We start from the raw sequence: 23,654 nt of genomic DNA on the forward strand, positions 1-23,654 counted from the left end.
TTTGGTGTTAAATAAGAGTCTACACTGGGCGCTGGTGGCTCATGCCTGTAATCCTAGCCATTCAGGAGGCTCTTGTCTCCAATGTAAGCATTAAAACAAAACAAAGCAGAAAAGGCAGAAGTGCAGCAGTGTGGTTCAAGTGGTAAAGCATTAGCCATGAACAAAAAAAGCTCAAAGACTATACACAGGTCCTCAGTTCAAGGCCCATAACTGGCACACACTCCCCCACACACACATCCAACAGACAGTATAGATTCAACTTTTACAACAAATTCCACCACAACTTCTAGGGTGGCGCTGATCATTAGAGCAGTGGGAATAGCTGCTGGAACTGATATCAAATCCCAAGGTCTTTAACCTGCCTTCCCTGGTGGCTCTTCCTGAAATGGGGGAATGCAGAAGGTGGCTGAAGCAGGCGCTGAGTAGCTGAGAGGGACAGAAGTCTGTCTCAGCAAGTTCCACGAAGAAAATAAGGGCAAGCTTCTACTCACCGCAAATAGAAAATTATCAAAATGGTATCTCTGTATTTACCCTTCTTTCTTACACAGTGTGACAGAAGCCAGCAGGGCATCAATGGCTGTAACTCGAACTATGTATTAAGCTGAGATCTGAGGATTATGGTTCAAAGCCAGCGCAGGCAGGAAAGTTTGTGAGACTTTTTTTTTTTTTTTTTTTTTTTTTTTTGCCAGTCCTGGGCTTGAGCTCAGGGTCTGAGCACTGTCCTTGGATTTTCTCAAGGCTAGTGCTCTACCACTTGAGCCTCAGCACCGCTTCCAGCTTTTTTCTATGTATGTGGTACCAAGGAATCGAACCCGGGTCTTCATGCATGCTAGGCAAGCACTTTAACCACTAGGCCAAACTCCCGGCCCCTGTTTGTGAGACTTTTAACTCCAATTAACCAGCAAAAAGCTGGATGTGGCTCAAGTGGTAGAATGGAAAAAGTTAAGTTAAAGCATAAGGCCCTGAGCTAAAGGCATATTACTAGTACAAAACCAAACAAATAAAACATTGAATCAGAAATAGACAAGAGTTGCCACATTAGAGCAGACCGGAACCCTAAGCTTCTCTTCTGAGACAGAGTTCAAGCATGGTGCCACCTCCGGGACATGTTCCTGGCAACGTGCTTACTTGAGGGCGGTCCTGTAGTGGTACACGGCTTCCTGGTTCCGACCCTGGTCCTTCAGGAAGTTGGCGTAGTTGTAATGAACCTTGGCATTGTGCGGCAGAGTCTCAACTCCAGACCTGAAATACGTGCATTATAAGGAAGTTTTTCCCCACTACCTGACTAATGTAACTGTAGCCCTCTGTACATTACCCTGACAATAAAATACAATTTTTTAAAAAAGAGGGTTTTCTTTTTTGTTGCTTTGTTTTGTTTTGGTCCTGGGGCTTGAACTCAGGGCCTGGGCACTATCTGAGCTTTTCTGCTCTAGGCTCATGCTCTACCACTTTGAGCCACAGCTCCACTTCTGGTTTTCTGGTGGTTCATTCGAAATAAGAGTTTCAAGGACTTCCTTGCCTGGGCTGGCTTTGAACTGTGATCCTCAGATCTCAGCCCTCCGAGTGGGTGGGATTAAAGGTGTGAGCCACTGGTGCTGGCTAGAAGGGCTTAAAAATAAAATATGCTGGAGGCACACCTGAACCTGAAGACACTGTGGTCATCTGCCGAGGCTTGTTCTCAGGAGCTAGTTACAGACCTGGGGGTACCTCACCCAAAGAAGAGGCAGGAGCTTCGGGAATTCTGAAGGGCATGATGAGAAATCCCACTTTGCAAGAGGCTCAGAATTAGACAAGACCTGACTCCCTTTCATGTCTATGTCAGGAGCAGGCTTTTACACAGAGACTCAGTGAAAGGGTCCCAGCGGTCTCTGTGTGTCAATACAGACAGCATGGTTTGAGGGGACACCATACAAGAGCAGGCAAAGCCCATAGCCACTGTACCCACAAAAGCTGATGGAGCTGGTCGAAGTGGCTCATGCCTGTAATCCTAAACTACTCAGGAGGTTGAGATCTGAGGACTGAGGTTCAAAACCAGCCCTGGCACAAAAGGACCTGAGTCTCTTATCTCCAGTTAACCTCTAGAAAGTGGGAAGTGGGGCTTGGCTCAAGGGTAGGGCAGTAGCCTTGAGCTGAAGAGCTCAGGGACAACACCCAGGTCAAGTTCAAGCTCCATGACCCACAAAAAGAAAAAGCTGAGATGAGAGCTGCTGTGCAGACCCTTTGCTTTCTCCCTGATTCTAGTTTCCTGCAGCACTGGGCCCACAAAAACAGTGGGTGGAAAATTTGGCGTTCCTTCAGGGAAGTGATCACATGTGTGGCCCTAGAATGGATAGTGTAGAACAATTTTTAAAAAGACACACACACACACACACACACACACACACACACACACACACACACACACACACGTGAAGAAATGCAGCCCAGTAGAATGGTTAGAGAAGTTCTTGCAGAAGTCTGATGGTTTGGTAAAATTGGCTTGCACGCATTCCTCTGCAGTGCAGTAAGCAGCACACCTGTTCACCTGTTCAACAGCTATGGAGTGTCATGCCCTATCCCCGGGATGCAGATATACATTAGTTCAAGTATCTCCCTTTTGGGAACTTACTGGGGTGAGGAGATAAAGGCAGCTAGACAATTGGAGTGATTTGTACACCATCTGTCAATTAAGTGTAATGGGATTATGGCAATGATAGGAAAACTGAGATTTTAAAGACAACGAAGTGAGCTGAGCACTGGTGGCTCAAGCCTGTAATCCTATCAACTCAGGAGATTGGAGTTCTAAGGATCACGGTTCAAAGCCAGCTGGAGCAGGAAAGTCTGTAAGACTCTTATCTCCAGTAAATCACCCAAACCTCGAGAAGTAGGGGCTGGAAGTTTGGCATAGTGGTAAAGTGCTTGCCTAGCATGCACGAATACCCGGGTTCGATTCCTCAGTACCACATACATAGAAAAAAGCCAGAAGTGGTGCTGAGGCTCAAGTGGTAGAGCTCTAGCCTTGAGAAAGTCCAAGGACAGTGCTCAGGCCCTGAGCTCAAGCCCAGGACTGGCAAAAAAAAAAAAAAAAAGCTCAGGGACAGTACCCAGGGCTCTGAGTTTTAAGTACCAGGAACAGCAACAAAAGAAAGGAGGGAGAGGGAGAGGGAGAGGGAGAGAGGGGGGGGAAGCGCAAAAAGAACTGAATTAACTTTTGGGAATAGGCAAGGGACCATTCTGAGCAGAGAACTCAGAGAAAAGAAAGCAGGAGCTTTTCAGGGACTGAAAGAAATTCAGGTGACAGATTACAGAAGGACAAGTCTCGAGAGTATGGAGACACCAAAGGGTCTTACGGCCACTGCAACTTTTGAGTTTTTGCAGGATGAGTGGTTCCAAGCATAGAAGCCAGAATTAATAGTTGAGCATCAGAGAAGGGCTGTAATGGCAGCCATGCACAAATTGAGTAGAAGGAGGAAAGGCTGGATGCTCAGAGTCCTGACAGGGGCTGTCACAGAAATGCAGGTAGGCTCCAGTGGTAGAGAACCAGCGAAGCAAGACTTCGAGGGCCTGAGTTCAAGCTCCGCGGCACACAAAATAAAAATAAATCAGATTTTGAAATGAGTATTACTCAGGGTGAAGTCACACACAGGATCTAGATCAGGGTGAATGTAACAGTTCAAAAAGAATTCAATTTGGGCCAGGAGTTTGGTCTAGTGGTGGAGTGCTTGCCTACCATGCATGAAGACCCAGGTTCCATTCCTCAAACATACATAGAAAAAAAGCCGGAAGTGGTGCTGAGGCTCAAGTGGTAGAGCTCTAGCCTTGAGAAAGAAGTCCAAGGACAGGGCTCAGGCCCTGAGCTCAAGCCCAGGACTGGCAAAATAAAGAATTAAATTTCTGGTGGGAAGCATGGCTGAGTTGGTAGAACACTAGTCAGTGAGCAAAAGCATCAGGTACTGAGGTCAAGTCTCCATCTTGGACTGAAAAAAAAGGAAAATTAAATTTCCATTCATGGAAATTTCAGCGCTTTCCATGTAGAATTCAACAGTGCATGGTATTAGTAGGTTCTCAGATGAACTGGGATGCCATTGGCACAGTCCTGTCCAGCGTGTCCTCTGTGGGACTTCCTGTGGTGCACGAGCAACCCCAGGCCTGCATGGGGTCAGGGTGGAGCTGGGTGGTGGAGAGGAAACCTGCACAGGCCGGCAGGTGGGTGGGGTAACTAACACTCCACCACAGGGCTGTTCCCATGGCTGATCTTGACCTTCATGGGTATTTTTCTGTTGTTTTCCCAGATCTCATTGTACAATGAATAGCTTGTGAAAGTCAACAATTAGCCAAAGAAAACATTTTCCCCGCAAATGGCCAGATGACCCCAGCCTTGAGCCAGAGCAGGGGACCCCATCCTTGCCTTCAAGCTCTGATTACCATTTGTTTCAGTGGTAATGCCCCGCTGTGCAATGCACACTCTGCAAAAACAACGCAATGTTCGTATACCACATGGCTGGATCAAAGCCTGGTTAATAACTGCAATGATTCACTCATTCATTTGCTTAATGCTGGTCCTGGGGCTTGAATTCAGTGCCTAGACACTGCCTCTGAGCTTCTGTGCTCAAGGCTAGTGCTCCACAGGTCAACTTTCAGCTCTTTGATGGTTAATTGGGGAATAAGTCTCACAGACTTTCATGCTCAGGCTGTCTTTGAACCATGATTCTCGGACCTCAGCCTCCTGAGCAGCTAGGATTACAGAAGTAAGCCACCAGCACCTGGTAAAAATCACCCTTTAATTCAGTACTTTAACATATGCATTTCATGCTTCTCCTCCACACCTCTTCTTCAAAGACTTGAGAGAAACCAGAAAGAAAATAGTCACTCTGAAGCCACGTTCTGGTGGCTCCTGCCTGCAGTCGTAGCTACTCAGGAGGCTGAGGTCTAAGGATCAAGGGTGAAGCCAGCCTGAGCAGGAGACTTATTCACAATTAGTCCTGGAAGTGGAAGTGTGTCTCAAGCTGTAGAGCACCACTCTTGAGTGGAAAACACAAAGAGAGTGAGACCCAGGTTCAAGCTCCTAATTTTGAACGTTGTGTGGGCACAGGGTTTTTATATTACATACATAGATGACCCTACTCTAGGAACAGGTTTTTTTGGCCAGTCTTGTGGCTTGAACTCTGGAGGCTGGGCACTGTCCCTGAGCTTTGATTCAAGACTCAAGGTTAATGCTCTACCACTTGAGCCACAGTGTCATGGCCAGCTTTTTCTGATGAATTCACTGGAGATAGGAGTCTCACTGACTTTCTTGTCTGGACTGTGATCCTAAGATCTCAGCCTCCTGAGTAGCTAGGGTTGTAGGTGTGACCACCCTGCTCTTACACTAGTTTTAATAAGAATGTTCTTACCCAGGCAGTGGTAGCTGGGTAAATAAAGTTTAAAAAGGAGAGCAAGGTTTCTGTTTTGGAGGTTTTAGGCCAGATTTAGGGTCGAACCTTGAAAGTTCAGCTCAAACTCTGCCACGTGTGTAAGGCAGAGCTAGGAAGGGCAGCTGAGCTGGATCTACAAACACAGTCAGGGGCGGTGTGTCATGTGAGACGAGGTCTTGCTGGAAGTGCTGGGGCCTGGCCAACACTCTCTTCTCACTAATCAAAGGTCTGTCTTCAGATACTCAATGAAGAACCTCATGGCATTGCTAAGCCCAAACCATCTCACGGTCAGCCAGGTCTCAGCGGGCACTGTCCCTGAGCTCTTCAGCTCAAGGCTACCACTCTATCCTTGAACCTCAGCCCCGCTTCTGGTTTTCTAGTTGTTAGAGATAATAGTCTCACATTCTTTAGTGCCTAGTCTGGCTTTGAACTGTGATCCTCAGATCTCAGCCTCCAGAGTAGCTAGGATTACAGGCAAGAGCCACCTCACCTGGCTCACTATGGCTTTTTTATATTTGACATCCCTGCCCCCATCCTTCCCCTGCTCTTACTGTTGCAGTACTGGGGACTAAACTCAGGGCTTCTCACATGCAAGGCAAGTGCACCTGAACCCCAATTCCAAAACTTCTGTTTTCCATTATGTTTTTGAGATAGGGTCTCACCAACTTCACTCAAACTGGCCTTGAACTTATGATCTTCCTAGCTCTACCTTGCCTTTTGAGTGGTTGGGATTACACGTGTACTTTCTACGTCCACCTTTTCTCATCTTTTAATACTCCTCTCAGATCTGCAATAGAATGATGGATGTTCGTCACCTTCCACACTTACTTAGTGTTCTGTATCTCCTACTACAGAGTATTAGTGTGTTCATGTGCCTGACTCACCGGTGCCTCCCGTGTATGTTTCTCTCCTATCCTAGAACACATAGCGTGGGAATGTCCTGGAAGCTTTAGATATGGTGTTTACCCTGCATAGATACTACTTCATGCCTCTTCACAAACAACTGCATCCTTGCCCGCTATCCTAGACAGACACATTACTATTCTATCTTTTGAAATGCACAAACCAGTACGACCTATCCAAGATCCAACTGTGGACAGAGCCACAAAGCCCACTCCATACCTCTCCTCCAAGCCCCAGGTGGTCCACCTCAGATTACTGGTGAATGTCTGCCTGACTCATCTCAACATTATCCCTCACACATGAACTCATCATGTGGTCTTACAGGAAACAGGAGGGTCTTTAAGTGTCAGGTTCTCAATGGATCAGGATTTAGGTAAAAGGTCAAGTTTTCTTAAAAAGCACTAAAATATTAGAGAACTTTGGATCCAGTTCTGGGTTCAAAACTGTCTAGCAGTGGGACCCTGGAAAGTTAATACTCCTTCCTGGGCCTGAGGAGGGGGTGGGCAGTCTCTGTGCTCCTTTAAAGGTTTATATTCTAGGCAGCTCAGGACATGTTATCAGGTAAGGAATGAGCCCTTAAAACCATCTTTTGATGGGAGAAAGAGGGAGATGGAGTCCTGGCTTGGAAGAGCCAAGATTTTACACAGGACGTAGTCAAGACTTACTAATTGGATGAATGGGTCAATAGCTATGGTTGGGGAGTGAGGACACAACATACCACACAGATGTTTAAGTGGAGGGAGGGGTTCTGGTGTCTAGGCTAGGAGATTCTGATTCAGAGGTGGATGAGCAAAGAGACAGCTGGGATGGGGTAGTAAGTCACCAGTGGACCCAAAGGGTGCAGATGCCATGAAACAATATGAACCCTGCAGAAAAGAAACCATGAGATGGCATGGGAAAGTCATGAGGCAGAACCAGGAGCCTGCCACAACCACGAGGCAGCAAACCATGTGTCGTTAAGGTGGCAACAATGGAAAAGGTAGCAGAAGTTGCCAGATGAAAAGAAGCTGCAAAGAATCCATGGATTAATAAAACATGAAGCTCTAAAAGCCATGAGGAGGCCTAGCAGCTGCAAGGCAGCAAGCAAAATCCTGGGACAGCAATGAGGGGAGCAGAAAGAAGTTAAAATAGGAGTGAGTATAAGTGCAGCAAGAAAGTAGTGGAGTCAGCAGCAGAGGCCTACAGCTGACAAGAGGAGCCAAGCACCAGACCGGTTTTGGCTTTGGATCTGATCAGAACCGTTTGTCAAGGTTTTGTTCTTTCAGGAGGCTGCCTGTGTAACTTTTGATTCCCATCACAAAAAAGAAAATAGCATACTAGAAGTTTTTGGGTTTTTTTTGACAGCCCTGGGGCTTGAACTCAGGGCCTGAGCACTGTCGTTGACTTTCTCAAGGCTAGAGCTCTACCACTTGAGCCACAGCACCACTTCTGGCTTTTTCTATGTATGTGGTACTGAGGAATCGACCGCAGGTCTTCCTGCATTCTAGGCAAGCACTCTACCACTAGGCCAAACTCCTGGCCCCTGGAAACTTTATTTTTAACAACAAAATATTCTATTTGCCTAGCAAAGGTTCCTAAAGGCTACCCACTTGTTGTTCTGGAATGTCCTAAAGCTTCCAGAGGCCATCAGTGTGCCTTTGTTTTTATGTTTTCATGACTGGTGTCAGCTACATCACCAGCATGACCGGTGTTCATGCCTGTAATCCTAGCTGGGGTCTGAGAAATGAGGTTCAAAGATACCTAGGACAGGAAAGTCCATTAGACTCTTATTTCCAATTAAACACTAAAAAGCCAGAAGTGGAGGTTTGGCTCAAGTGGTAGAGTACTAGCCCTGAGCAAAGCAAGCTCAGGGATAGCACCCAAGCCCTGACTTTGAGCCCCAGGACTACCACAGACACACAAAAAGAACATCTATGATCCATCATTTTTTTTCTTGCCATATGTCCTATTTGTAAGTAAGAAGCTTTAAATGCCACTAAATAAAACAGAATAAGAAGCTCTAAATGCCACTAAATAAAACAGAGTAACAACGCATTATTATGTAACCCTCTCCACCACTACATCTGGTAGAAATACTTAGAGAAATTCTCAGATGCTATTATTAAATGGTTATCTAAAACATATTCAAGTATGAGCTTGGGGCCTCATATGAAACAGGCATCCAGGAACTCATAGTCCAAGCCAACACCCCACTTACGTGACATGGTTATACCTAACATACTCACACCCTGGGAGATGAAAAATCTTTCATTTTCTCATTCAAAACAAGTGTTCAAAATAAGGCAATTAGAACTGATCACTGCTTAACACACTGGAATATTCTATACAGATGCACTGTATTTCTCTTCCTCCTTGCTGGGTTCTTGCCTTTGCCACTCACTTTACTAAACAATGACATTAGGCTTATTGGTTTCATTTTGTTTATGGCTGACTTCACAGCCTGGCTCATCAGCAGGCTGTTTCCACCTGAATTCACAGACACAAAGCTGTCCCAGGAGTCTTTTTTTCATACATTCATTTAGACTATCATTTTGGAAATCTAAAATTAGCCAAGCCCTGGTGGCTCACACACAATTCTAACTACTCAGAAGGCTGAGATATAAGGATCACAGTTCAAAGCCAGCCAGCCCAGGCAAGAACTGGCCTAAGATTCTCTTATCTCAAATTAACAACAACAAAAAAAGCTGGGATTGGAACTGTGGCTCAAATGGTAGAGCACCAGCCTTCAGTGAAAAAGCAAGGAAGAGTGGTCTGGAGTTCAAGCCTCAATATCAGTACATACAAACATACTCAAAAAACACAAATCGGGGGGGGGGGGAAGCAACAACTAAAATTAAAATTTATTCTAGGTTTTGACCCAGTCCTAGGGCTTGAACTCAGGGCCTGGGCACTGCCCTGGAGACTCTTTTGCTCAAGACTAGCACTCCATCAGTTGAGTAACAGCTCAGCTTCTGGGTTTTTAGTACTCTTTATTGGCAATAAGTCTCATGTATTTTCCTGACTTTGAATCAAGAACCTCAGACTCAGCCTCCTGAGTAGCCAGGATTACAGGTGTGAGCCACTGATACCCAGGAGTAAATGCAATTTTATGGATCAAAACTATTACCCATGGTTTGAAATCTATTATATGTATTTATTTTTGGTGGCAGTCCTGGGGCTTACACTCAAGGCCTGGACACTTCTCTGAGCTTTTGCCCTCAAGGTTTGCCCTCTACCACGTGAGCAACAGCTTTACTTCTGGCTTTTTCTTGGCTAACTGGAGATACAAGTCTCCTAGACTTGCCTGCTCAAATGGCTTTGAACCTCAATCCTTGGGCTTCTGAGTAGGGAGGATGACAGATGTGAGCCATCAGCATCCAGCTTGGTAACCATCTGCCCATCTATTCATACCTGAATAGGGACTCTCTGGACAGCCAGATTTCATTCTGTTTCACAGTTTTCCAAGAGAAGAGAAGCAGTAGCAGCACTGTGGACACAGACAAAGTGGCTCCACACCGGTTCAGCCATGTATAGAGCTTGCTCAGTCCATGCACAAACAGGATGCAGTAGCCCATGCTGAAAAATAAGCCCAGGTACAAAGTTACTAAGTGGGCTCTGGATTCCCTAGCTTGGCATAACTACATAGCTTTCAGTGCCACATTAACATACTTGCCAGTTAGTTTTTCATAGTGACTGATTTTGTACTGGTACTGGGGCTTGAACCCAGGGTCTGGTGTTCTTGCTTGGCTTTTCACTCACTGCTGGTACTCTGCTACTTGAGCCACATCTCTACTTCTGGATTTTGAGAGGTTAACTGAAGATTAGAGTCTCTTAGGTTTGTCTGCTCGGGCTGGCTTTGAACTATGAACCTCACATGTCAGCCTCCTGAGTAGCTAGGATTGATTACAAGTGTAAGTCACTAGTACAAGGCTTCTTTGAAAATCAGTTTACTCCACATGAATGAATGTTGTTGAGGTTTTAAACAGAAAAAAAACCTCAGAGGGGAAGATCTTTATGAAGAAATTCTCGCTCTTTTTTTTTTTTTTTTTGTGGGTCATAGGGCTTGAACGCTGGGCCTGGGCACTGTCCCTGAGCTCTTCAGCTCATGGCTACTGCCCTACCCTTGAGCCACAGCCCCACTTCCTGTTTTCTAGTGATTAATTGGAGACAAGAGTCTCAAGGTCTTTTGTGCGTGGGCTGCCTTTGAACCTTGATCCTCAGATCTTAGCCTCCTGAGTAGCTAGGATTACAAGTGTGAGCCACTGCACCCAGCTGAAAAAAATTCTTATGGTTTTACGTAATATATTTGGCCAGGCACAAATGGCTCACATTTGTAATCCTAGCTACTTAGAAGGCTGTGCTCTGTGGATCAAAGTTCAAAGCCAGCCCAAGCAGGAAAGTCCATGAGATTCTTATTTTCAATTGACCAGCAAAAAGCAAAGCCTGAAGTGGAGCGATGGCTCAAGTGGTGGAGGGCTAGCACCAGTACTGGCACATAAAAATTATATTTGTGGGCCAGGAGTTTGGCCTAGTGGTGGAGGGCTTGCCCAGCATGCACAAAGACCCGGGTTTGATTCCTCAGTACCACATACATAGAAAAAAGCCAGAGATGGTGCTGAGGCTCAAGTGGTAGAGCTCTAGCCTTGAAAAAGCCCAAGGACAGTGCCCAGGCCCTGAGTTCAAGGCCTAAGACTGGCAAAAAAAATTTTCTATGATAAGGACACCTTTTTAGCCATGTTCACAATAGTCAACCCAGATGCTGCACTACAGGAGATATATATATATATATGTATATATATATATATATATATATTTCAATTCTATGTAGGCAACAGACGAGATAAAATAATGGCATTCACTAGGAAGTGGATGAAACTAGAGTGAATCATGTTGAGTGAGGTAAGTCAAGACCAAAGGAACAAAAGGCACATGGTCTCCTTGATATGTGGATATTAGATCCAAACAGTACAAGAGCAATAACTCAATATTTGGGAACCCAAGATTATGGCCATGGTCTTGGAGATATAAACATAACTACATAGACATAAAATCTATGATGGGATGTATACTCTATAGGCATAATGTTTTATTATATAGATTAATATGAATCTATCACATACAAGCCTTCTGCTTAATTTTAATTATGTTCTACAATCTATGTGCCAGTGGTTGCATATAGATTCCCTTCTTGAATGCTTGTTTGTTAAACATGACATTTGAAATATGATATAAAAATCAGTGTTAATAAAATCTTTAAAAATATATATATTTGCACAAAGCTGTTGTTGAAATCACTTGAAGCTAAATTCTCCCCTCCCCCCAACTTCAGGCGTCATTATACACAGTAGACTGTCTCTGCAGCTGCCCAAGTTGGGGACAGAAGTAGGACAATTACCTGGGCATGTACAGGACTCTCTCAGCCACCACAAACCCCACCCTGAAGAAGAGGTTGCTGGCTGGAAGGAACGGGAATGCCAGGAAGAGCAGGCCCACCAGAACCTCCTTATGCTCCAGCCTCTGAAACACAGAAGGGAGGACAAAGGGACTTGTTTAGTTCCACAGTCACATGTAGGGCCCAGGAAGAATGACGGGTGACACACATTTGGATGAGGACTGAGTTGAGCACCGAAGGCTCCAGGCTGGAATGGAGGCAGCTTAGGTAGAGAGAGAACACTGAAACCAATCCCCTCCCTCTAGAGTCATGTCCTGAAAAGCACCCCTAGTCCTCCCACAGCTGCTCCTGCTGTGCGTAATTAGTGGTCAGTTGTGCTTAGAGCTTCTTCCGGGAAGGAATTCCAGGCCAGTAAACCTTTGAGTCCTCACCCTGACCTCTCTCTGCCTAACAAATTTCTACTTAAGGCTCAAGCTTACTGAACGCTGTGGGATGGCAACTAGAACATGCACAGATCCCTTCCCAACCATCTATCCAAGTCACAACCCCATCTCCCTAAGACCAGCCACTATCATACCCATGAACGCCTCCCATTCTCCTAGCACCTCTGTGTATGTGTGTATGGGGGTGTGTGTGTGTGTGTACAAAATTCTTTGTTGGAGATGCCAAGATCATCATCTCTGCAACAACGCCCTGGCAACACATCAGGTGTCATAATATCCACCCATGCATGTGCCTGATGCACATCTGCACCCTAAGCATCTGGTACTGGCACAGCGCAGTCCCTGGCCACAGCCCGGCACTGTGTGTGCTCCGTGGTAACCCTGCTTCTCACTCTGGCTGCTTTCAGAGTCTTTGTCTTTCAGGACAGGACTGCCTGGGCACACAGCAGCTGGGTGAAAAAGGCACGCAGAATCAGAGAGAAATAAAATCATGTCCTCTCACAGCAAACACCTCCAGAAACCAAGAACACACCCCCAGAGAACCCACCTTGCCACAAAGGACAATAAGTGCAGTGGTACAACTTAGGCTCACAGCATGGGGTTCCTAGAACTAAAATAAGCACTAAAGGATATTCCAATAGATTCTGTTAATAAAAACCCACCATAAAAAATAATAATTCAAGCTGGCCTCCAGTGGCTTATATCTGTAATCCTAGCTACTCAGGAGGCTGAGATCCATGGTTCAAGTGCAGCCTGGGCAGGAAAATTTGTTGAGACTTCTGACTCCAATTAATCAGCAAGAAGCCAGACATGGAGCTGTGACTCTAGTTGAAAGAGTGCTAGCCTTGAGCAGGAAAGCTTAAGGATAGCTCCCAGCCCCAGGACTAATGCCCAAAATTAAAATAAGAAAAGAAAAAAGAAAACCAAAAATTCATTCAATTGGCAAAGGGCTTTCCCCTCTATCTCAAGTCCAAAAAACTCACTCACAATAGCATTTGTTTTGACTGTTTCTATGTGATCTTTTACACTTTTAAAGCTTCAGTGGCCTTAAAAATGAGAGACTAGGTATGCCCTGTGGCTCACACCTGTAATCCTAGCTACTCGTGACGCTGAGATCTGAGGATCATAGTTTGAAGCCAACCTCAGCAGGAAAGTCTGTGAGCCTCTTATCGCCAATTAACCAGCAAAAAAGCAAGGAGTGGAGTTGTGGCTCAAGTGGTAGAGCACCAGCCTTGAGTGAAAAACTAAGGGACAGTGTCCAGGCTCTGCGTTCAAACCAAAAATGAATGAATGAATGGATGAATGGTTTCCCCAATCCCTGAAGGATAAGAGAAAGACTATGCTGAGACCTTGTAAAGACAGGACCTCTTGGGGGCCCTGGAGTGGACCCGTCAGCACAGCTGTGTCTGAGTTTACCCCCCAGCCCACAGTCCCTTACTGCCACTCTCGCAGCTCAAGTTCTGGAAGACCACAGCATCAGCTTCAAAAGCCATGGAGGAAAGACAGGGGCTCAACACCTGTATAGGCTTTCAGAGGGGCAAAACGGCGGAGCTGGAGCTCCAGCCAGACCTATGGACTCACTCCTTGTATACAGTCAGGTATTTCCAGTGGGTCCTTGGGAGTACTAGAGTTGTCTAGTGGGGGCTGCTACAAAAGTCACTAATCATGAGACATGACAGATGGCGTGTGCGGAGGGTCACAGGTGGGAAAAGGGGGGGAGGCAAGATGTCAGTTCAAAGCCCCAGTCTTTTGCCAGCCAAAGGTTCCATCCAGGTGAGAAGGGAAGGTGGAGTGGGTGTAAGTCAAGGTCAAGTGGGCTGGCAGGCAGCCTAGGGTGAGTGGGTTAAATCCATGTAGAGATCACACAGAATTACTGTTCCAAACAGTTGCTCACTTATTTGCTCCCACGTTAATACCTCCTCCTCCACTTTCTTCCTTCTTCTTGGTGCTGATACTGGGCTTGAACTCAGGACCTCAAGCTCTTGCATGGTGTCCTGCTCAATGCTGGTGGCTCCACCACTTGAGCCACATCCCCCGTCTGGCTCTTTTTGTGTTAACTGGAAATAAAAGGCTCATGGACTTCTCTACCCTTGCCTGGCTGTGTACTGTGAGCCTCTGATGTCAGTCTCCTGAGCAGTTCAGATGACAGGCGTGAGCCTGGCATTCCCACCTTGCTTACGGAACAGACATGGAGCTGGGATCCTGATTTTGGCCCAACAGCCACAGTACCACAGGAGCACAAGTCATATTTCAACAGAGGAGTGGAAGGCTCTGTTAGAAAACTGGTTTTGTTCTGGGTCACAGCAGCGCTGCTCTAAGTCAAATGCGCCTGGCTCAGGCTGTCTATAGGATTTCCCTTCCCCGGCCATGCTGGCATGAACGTACCAAGCATAGGATGCAAGGTTTTAAAGGAGGAAATGAGTCAAGAAGTGAAACCCCTCTGAGACAAGAGGCGTCTATATATAACATGGCTCTTCTCTGTTGATCTAAACAACCATCTCTCCCCGTGAGACTTCCTGTGCCAAAACACAATGCCAGTGGCCCTGATGAACTGGGGCAAAGACAGATTAGGTGAAAATCAGAGTGTTCATAAACAACACTCTACATTTCTTGGGTTCTGGCCTTGTTTTGGGTTTTTTTTCATGAGGAAATTTTGATTGCACCCCACTTCCCATTATTGTACTGGGTTTGTCCTCGGGGACAAAGCTTCATGCTTGCTAAGCTGGGCTCTATCCCTGAGTCCCACCTCTACCTTTCCTTTGGATGAATGAATCTGGAGAGTCTCATGTCAAATGTCATAGTGTAGAGATTTCAGCTGTAGCCATTTGGTGGAATTGACCCTGTGACGCATGAGTCTCTCTTGCTTTGTAACAATGAAAATAGGTGTGTGCAGGTCCGCTCTTGAACTCAAGGCTTGACCTCAGGGCCTGAGCACTGTCCTTGGACACTGTTTTTTGTTTTGTTTTGTTTTTTCTTGCTCAAGGCTAGCACTCTGCCACTTCTGGTTTTTTCTGAGTATCTGGTTCCAAGGAATCGAACCCAGGGCTTCCTGCATGCTAGGCAAGCACTCTACCACTAGGCTATGCTCCCAGCCCTAAAATAATTTTTAAAAAATAATACACTACTGGCCAGGCACAGTGGCTCATACCTATAATCCTAGCTACTCAGGAGGCTGAGATCTGAGGATCAAGGTTCAAAGCCAACCTGGGCACAAAAGGATCTGAGACTCTTATGTCTAATCAACCTCTAGAAAATGGGAAGAGGGGCTTGGCTCAAGGGTAGGGTGGTAGCCTTGAGCTGAAGAGCTCAGGGACAGCACCCAGGCCGAGTTCAAGTCCCATGACCCACAAAAAAATAAAATAAATAAATACTACAGTGTTGTAACTTTCTTTGAAAGTAATGCAAAATTACTTTCAGGGGATCATAGAGATACAATAAATAAGAGAAATGAACAGTCCAATGGAACAAATGCCCTCTAATTTCTAAATTTTGTTATTGTTCTAAGCTTTTTTCTTTAATATTCAATGATTTAGCTATAAATTCATGGATGCATGAATCTTCCAGAAATGTATCACGTGCTTATCACCTGTGTGTGTATATATACGTTGTGGGTAGTTTTCATTTGAGCAGATGGAGTTGGAGAATCAGCACTGTATTGCTCTAATGGGTACAGGCTTGTGTGTTCACACTGAAGAGAGCGAGGGAGACTGAGGCCGGAGGAGGAGCTCGGGAACTACAAGAACAACCGTCCAACACCAGGGGCTGTCAAGAGACAGTGTCCCGGGAAGGGTCACTGGTGCCATGAGAAGTAGCAGAAGCTCAACGTGGTACCCGTAACCTGCTAGGAAGCAGAGGGAGGACTGCCTATGGCTCACATGCCAGGACTGACACATACTTGGCTAACAACATGGAGATAATGGTGACACAGTGTTGCCACTGCCATTAGGAAGCTTTTCATCTCCATAGAAAGATACTACCAAATCAACGTTATTGTGGCTCTTACTTCTGAGGTTTCACCCCATGGTGACGGGTCCACAGCATTCAGTGCATTATGACAGGGCAGAGCAGCTCACCCCATGAACAAGGGACAAGAAGGAGCCAGGGCAGCCTTGGACAGCTCCTCCACGTGCAAGCTTCCAGTGAGCTCACTTCCTCCCGGGAGGCCCCACCTCCTAAAGGTTCTGCCACAGCGCCAGCGGCTGATGGCCAAATGTGTGACCCATCTTCTTGACCCAAAATCCTGGGGCTAACACTTAATTCCTAAAATGACTGTTAGGAGGCAGGAGTAATGAATCATTTGGCGTGTGCACGCGCGCTCGTGTGTGTGTGTGTGTGTGTGTGTGTGTGTGTGTGTGTGTGTGTGTGTGTGTGTGTGTACTGGTGCTTTTACTCAGGCCCTCTAGCTCTAATTTGGATTTTGTTTTCTTTTTAAATTTCTTTATTATCATTATAAAAGTGATGTGCAGAGGGGTTACAGTTGAATAAGTCAGGTAAAGAGTACATTTCTTTTTAGACTTGATTTTTTTCACTCAAGGCTGTCACTCTACCAGTAGAGCCACCCCACTACTTCTGGTGCTTAGCTGGTTAATTAAGAGATAAACTTTATGGGCTTTTCTGCCTGGGCTGACTTCAAAATATTATCCTCAGATCTCAGCTTCTTCAGTGGCTAGGATTACAGAAGTGAGCCACCAGCGGTAGGCTCATTTTTATTCCCTCTGTAAGTACTTAATTAGGAAGCAAGATGGATTTCCATACACAAGCCCAGTGGATTTAGCTTTGATGAAGTAGTGAGAACAGGCAGAAAAGAATTCAGACATATTTTCCCAGGCAGCTTTGTTCTTGTGAGAACCCACATGCTTGGCTGAAGTGGTTTTCTATCCTTGACTCCCGCCCAAGGTCTGCAGCACCCAAAGCAACAGATTGCTTTCAGCCAACAGAGACCAGGTATTTTATTTCTTTATGCCACTGGGAGTGGACAATATACAGTATTGTAGTCTGTATTCTAAAATTAATGAGGAGGAGGAGCCTCAAAGAATGTTTACCATTTGCTCAGCTGGAGAAACTCTTAAAAATGTAGGAAATATTTCCTAAAGACAATTGACTAGACTTTACACACATACACACACACACACACACACACAAAAAACTGCTCAGAGATATTATTTAATGACCAGCCCAGTAATCATGTTAAGAGTTGAACAACAAAACAACAACTGACATTTGCTTGAGTAATCACATTTTTGGAACTACTGTAAGGTAGATTTGGCCCTGTTACTTGTCAGTGGATTCACCCCAAACTCAAAAGATCATCTATAATTAAAATGTGTTGCAAAACATTGGAAAAGGCTCCTATTTCTGCTTCTGAAATGTACAACGATAAAAGCTTCATGGCTACAGTATGCTGGTAGCTCACTGAAACCCTAGCTACTCAAGAGGCTGAAATCTGGGGACCACAGTTTGAAGCCAGTCTGGGCAGGAAAGTCTGACAAAGTCTTATCTCCAATTAACCACCAAAGAAAGCTGGAAGTGAGCAGGGAACTGGTGGCTCATACCTAAACTCCTAGCCACTCAGAAGATTGATATCTGAGGATCACAGTTCAAAGCCAGCCCAGGCAGTAGTAGTTTATCTCCAATAAACTACTCAGAAAAAGCAGAAATGGTGCTGTGGCTCCAGAGGCACAGAGACAGCCTTGAAAGAAAATGCCAGGCAAGAAAGCAAGGCCTAGAGTTTAAACCTGATGGATAATTGTTCACCTGTCTGCCCATGGTAGTTAAAAGGTACTTTTCACAAATTACTGATACAGCTGAATTACACTCCCACACCTTTAACTGGGTTAAACAGTTCCTATCCTTGCCGCAGCTTAGAACAGCTAATTTCTTTGACTAATGGATGTAAATGAAGACCCTGCCAAAAAATGGCAGCAAATACTTGTCATTTTCCAAAAGCAGACCTGCACACACCTATTTTCATTGTTAAAAAGCAAGAGAGACTCATATATCATAGGGTCAATTCTACCAAATGGCTACAGCTGAAATCTCTATGAAAAGAAAGACTTTTACAGTATGACAGTTGACATAAGATAAAAGAGCTTAGTCCAATGATTATTGGACAGAATTTATATTTTTCTTGGGAAAGCTTACCAGTTAGTAAAAAGAATATGCAGGTTCAGGGTTTTTGTTTGTTTGGAACTATGCTTGAACTCAGTTGGACCTAATCTTGCTTGTTTCTCTGACACAGACTGGTGCTCTACCACTTGAGCCACACCTCTACTTCAGGTCTTTTGCTGATTAACTGGACATAAGATTTTCACAGACTTTTCTGACCCAGTTGACTTTGAACCTGGATCCTCAGATCTCAGCCATCTGAATAATTAGGATTACACTCATGAGCCACTAATACCCGGTGAGAAAACGTTTTTGATGGAAAAACAAGGGGCAAACGTGTTTCTCCAGTGCTCTATTTTTCTCATGTGAATAGACAGGCAGACGGAGGCCCTAATTCTGTAACAGGTAAAAAACAAGAGTTTATTCACCAAGCCTACTCAAATCCAAAGGAACTGAAGTGCAATGCAATTGAAAATTTTCAGAGCAATGCCAAAGAGGCTGGCATTAATAATCATGCCTCCCAATTAGTCGCAACTGAATAGCAACTGCCAATCCTGAATTACAAACAGATAGGGCCAACTGGCCATTCAAAGTTGCCCGTTTGATTTTTTCCTTTTGTGTATACTGGTGGCCTTTGACAATTAAAGCTAGATGGGATACAAAAATGACAGCAAGCCTGAGAGAAAATTCTATTGGAAATGCCGTCATACACTGCCTTTTATTACAGATACACACTGGTTGTCTTAAAGTTCAAGTCCCTGCTCTGTTCCCCAGAAATTCCTCATGAATTTTCTGGGGAAGACCTACTACATAAGGCAGAACCATTCCATATCCACCCAGCAAAATCGTCAGTGAGGCTGGTAAAGATACAATAAGATAGCTGGATGCTGTTGGCACACACAAATAACCTTTGCCTCTCAAGAGGCTACAATCTGAGGACTGCAGTTTGAAGCGAGAGAGAGAGAGAGAGAGAGAGAGAGAGAGAGAGAGAGAGAGAGAGAGAGAGAGAGAGAGAGAGAGAGAGAGAGAGAGAGAGAGAGAGAGAGAGAACAACTTCAATTAACCACCAAAAACGCTGGAAATGGGGGTGTGGCTCAGGCAGTAAGTATAGCTCCAGCCTTGAGCAGAAAAAGCCAAGTGAGAAAGTTCAAGCCCCAAGATTAGCATGTACAGCACACGCCCCCACAACCACACCCAAATAAGGAAATGAGTTCAGGAAGAAACAAGAGACAATAAACTGGATGTCCAATGGGCCAGAGCATGGAGAACCTTCAAGGCATTATCAAGATTGTGACTTCCTCTGAGATAAACAAGAAGTTCCCAGAACACATGAAGTCCACGAGGGGCATTCTCTGATATTCTGAGACAAGCACTCTAGCTCCAGCCAGCAGGCTGAGAACAGATAGGACTAACTACACCAAGCAGAGGTAGGAAACCAGTCACAATAAATAAAGTGAAAACAATCCAGGTATAAGGGTGTAAGCTTGTACCGAGTGACCCCAGGGAATGTGGGAAAAGGAAGTGTTCAGTGTCAAAGTGAGTTAGTTACACAGGATATTCTGACTGGCTAGATGCGAATTTTGAGAAAACGAACGTGCACACAAAAGGAGAGAACCTGGAGAGTTTGGCTCAGGTAAACAGTAGAAATCTGAAAATGGAAAGCACTGTTGAGTTAGAAATAAGCCTCCCTACAGGAAGCTGGGAGTTGAATTCAGAATGCTGACTTGAGACCTCCATGGGGACTCACTGGGTGCGACGGTGCCTTCAATGACGGAATATGCCACTTCCTTTATTCTTCTTCATTACGGAGAAGGCTGCTTTGATGAACTTACTGTCAAGGTTTTGCTGTGCAAATAGCATGAAGGCTCATCTTACAAACCCATGCTGTCACTTCCTCAGCAAGCACAAAAGGGAAGAGTTTTCCTTCAACACCCAATCCAGTAAGCTGTCTATTTCTATGTGGCTTGCTTTTCCTATTTTCATCTCCAAGTGTGCTAATTACATATTCCATGGTTTTCTGAAAGCAAAATATACACAAAATGTGGTTCTTTAAATAAAACTTAATGTCCCGGTGGAAATACAAAGGACAGAATGGATTTAAAATTAGAAAAAAATATCTTTCGACCTTTTGAAGTATAAGAACCATCAGAAGGGCCAGGAGTATGGACTAGTGGTAGAGTACTTGCTTAGCATGCACAAATCCCTGGTTCAATTCCACAGTACCACATACACAGAGAAACCCAGAAGTGGTGCTGTGGCTCAAATGGTAGAGCAATACCCCTGAGCTGAAGAGCTTAGGGGACAGAACCCAGGCCCAGAGTTCAAGCCCCACAACCAACCAAAAAAAAAAAAAAAAAGAAAAGAAAAGAAAAGGAAAAGTAAGAGAGAAGAAAAGAAAAGAAAAACAGAACAAGCTCAAGTACAGTGCCCAGGCCCTGAGCTTATGCCCCAGGTCTGGTAAGACATACACACACACCCCAAACCTTCAGAAGCAATGTAATCAAGGATTGCCTTTCTGGGAAAATGAATCACCTAAGTAAGAGAAATAATTGCCAATGAAAAAGTAGTACTTTCTTAGATTTTAACTATAGTATATACTATAGACCACACTAACTCTTGCTGAGACCACAAAGCATCCAAATCAAGAAAAAGAAAGTGAGCTGTTAGTGATGTCTGAAAACTCCCTTTGAGATTAAACAACTATCTCATTCTTCCATTGATAAACTCAGAGCATGTTCCAACACAACCATAAACATCAGAGGAGTAGGTAAGTCTTATTAAATGGTGTGACTTTGTGAAAATGTAATTGCTCTGTGAAAGCAAAGGATCTTATTTAATGAGGCTGGGAAACTCCTGCAGGCCCAGATCAAAAGCTACACAGAATGCTCCAGTTACAAGTCAACATGAGAACACAGAACACCGGGAAAGGGATTTGTACACCTGTCAGCTACAGAGCAAGAATAACTTCTCAGATGGCATGCTAATCACCAACAAAACAAGGGGAAGCCTTGGATCAAGGACCTCTGGTTTTGGAAAGGGATGTCTTTCCTATGCCAGTCCTTCGCCAGTATCCCCACTGGGGGGTGGGGTGGGGGCGGGAGGGAGGGAGAAAAGGCAATAGAGCAAAGGGTTTTAAGGACAAGAGGTTTTAGTGAAAAGGAGGCCTAAGGGGAAGCTCAGTGGTGGGATGCACTTCTATACATGAATCCCTGCGTTCATTCTCCACCCTCTCCTCAGGTTAATTCCTCTTTTAAATCTATTTTCATGTTTTCAAATATGTTTCTAAAAAATTCATAATGAGGGGACATTAGGGAGAGAAGATGGAGGCCAGGGCTGGCTACAGCCTAGAGGCAGGGGAACAACACAGCAAGGCCATGGCGGCCAGGGCCGAGGGCATGCCCTCCTCCACTCAGGAGCCCCTCCTCCACATTGGTGAGCAGAGATGGGAATCCAATCACAGGGCAACTTCCCGGTTCATGTTCCCAGGCAAGGGAACCAACCACGAGATTCCCCGCAGCCTGTATCCATTCCTCATCCAATCAGATCAGGAGCACATCCTTAGGGGAGGAGACAAGGACCCTCTCTCTATCCAGCGAGCCCTCAAAGACTGCACACATGGTTCTAGGAGCGCTCTTGGCCCAAGGAGCCTGCTTCTCAAACAAACCTGCTCTGTTTGCTGTAAACACTCCTGTCTTTTAATTCTGGAATCTGTTGATAAAGTAACTCCAAACCCTAGACAGTACTGATGATACTTCTCACACCCATCACAAATGTTTGCCACTGCTGTTCTCTCTTGAGGAACTGCTAGTTGGAATGGCAGGATCATTATGTAATATTGGTCCCTCCAGTACATCTGACCATCTTAGCTTTCTGCACTTAGGCTTTGGCAGCACACATGTGGAGGACTGTTACTAGAAAGCTTCCAGTCTCCTGGCCTAGAGGATGATGGGAGATGGAATGATGGTACAGGTGGTGAGTTTTCATAAGCAACAGGAATGTCACCCAGAGTTAGAAGCCTGGGCCTTGTAAAATATAGGCTTTATAAAGGTAGTAACTAGATTTCTTCTCTCTTGCTGGATTTCTTGACTTTTTGTGTTAGTACAGGGGCTTGAACTCGGGGCCCATACTTTTGCTTTGTGTTTTTGCTCAAGTCTGGTATTCTACTACTTGAGCCACAGCTCTACTTTCAGCTTTTTGCTGGAACAGGAGATAACGGTCTCTTAGAACTGCCTGCTTGGGCTGGCTTTGAACCATGATCCTCAGATCTCAGCATTTTGAGGAGCTAGGATTTCAGGTCTAAGCCACCAATGCCCAGTTCAGATTTCTTCTTAGGTCTGCCACTTCTACAATATGGAGGCAGGAGACCGTATAGTAATCCTGCAGTTAAGCTGTGACAATCTCACAATGACAGTGATGACAATGATACTATGAAGATAGCTGTCAGGAATCATTGTTCCCTAGGTAACTGAGTGTGTCTTGTAGTTTGCCCTGGCATGACCTCACATATGGTGCAGGAAGGCCAAGTGAGGCCAGCACCCACAGCCTGGCAGCAGCAGCAGAGCCATAGCCAGTCACTCCACTCCACACCTCCCCTCCTCCTAGCCTCAGGACTCCTGACCTGAAACCTAAGACACAGACACAGACACAGACATGGACACAGACACAGACACAGACACAGACACACACAGACACACACAGAGTTGCCTCCACACAGAGGAATCTGGCTCTCCCTTGATATGAGTAGTCATGATTTTAAAGCATGAATCACAAAACACAAGGTCTAATGCAACTAATATCACACAGAGCCAAGCAATGACTTAAAAAAAAAAAGTATGAAACCAGCACCAGTGCCTTACGCTATTGTAATCCTAGCTACTCAAGAGGCTGAGATTTGAGGATCACAGTTCAAAGCCGACTGGGGCAGGAAAGTATGTGCAGCGGGTCACATCTGTAATCCAAGCTACTCAGGAGATGAAGGATGGAAAATGGAAGGATCCCCATTTGAAGCCAGCCTGGGAATGAAAGACTGTGAGACTCTTTTCCAATTAGCCACTAAAAAGCCAAAAATGAAGTGTGGTTCAAGTACTATAGGGCTAACCTAAGGAAAAATGCTCAAGATGGTGCTCAGGCTCAGGACACACACACACACACACACACACACACACACACACACAGTGTGAAGACCCAGTGGCAATGGTTCAAACCCAGCGTCTCTATTTTCCAATGTTGTGTTTTTACACTGTCATAAGAAAAATAACAAGGACAAAAACTCCAGGTTTAATTGAAAGGACCTCCAGGATATTGAAACAAAAGCCATATAACGAATGTACTATGTTGTCTCTCATCTCCTTTGCTGTCCCTTGGTTATCTCATATTGTTATAGTATCTCACTTTGTTATCTGATATATTAAATTTATTTGTATTTGGTTATTTGAAATT

At 45.0% G+C, this 23,654-nt stretch overlaps 1 protein-coding gene across 1 annotated transcript in view; it reads right to left on the minus strand.

The window, feature by feature from the left end:
- Window positions 1–23,654, minus strand: part of Tmtc1 (transmembrane O-mannosyltransferase targeting cadherins 1) — a 123,254-nt gene that overhangs the window by 18,168 nt on the left and 81,432 nt on the right. Inside the window, exons 9-11 of the mRNA XM_090319239.1 lie at window positions 11,671–11,792; window positions 9,687–9,851; window positions 1,129–1,242 (exon numbers count right to left, since the gene is read on the minus strand). Coding sequence (XP_090175365.1) covers window positions 1,129–1,242; window positions 9,687–9,851; window positions 11,671–11,792 — 401 coding nt within the window. The remainder of the gene's footprint in view (window positions 1–1,128; window positions 1,243–9,686; window positions 9,852–11,670; window positions 11,793–23,654) is intronic.

This window comes from Megascapheus bottae, chromosome 2 (genome assembly GCF_031878675.1).
Source record: "Megascapheus bottae isolate mThoBot1 chromosome 2, mThoBot2.hap1, whole genome shotgun sequence".
Lineage (NCBI taxonomy): Eukaryota > Metazoa > Chordata > Mammalia > Rodentia > Geomyidae > Megascapheus > Megascapheus bottae.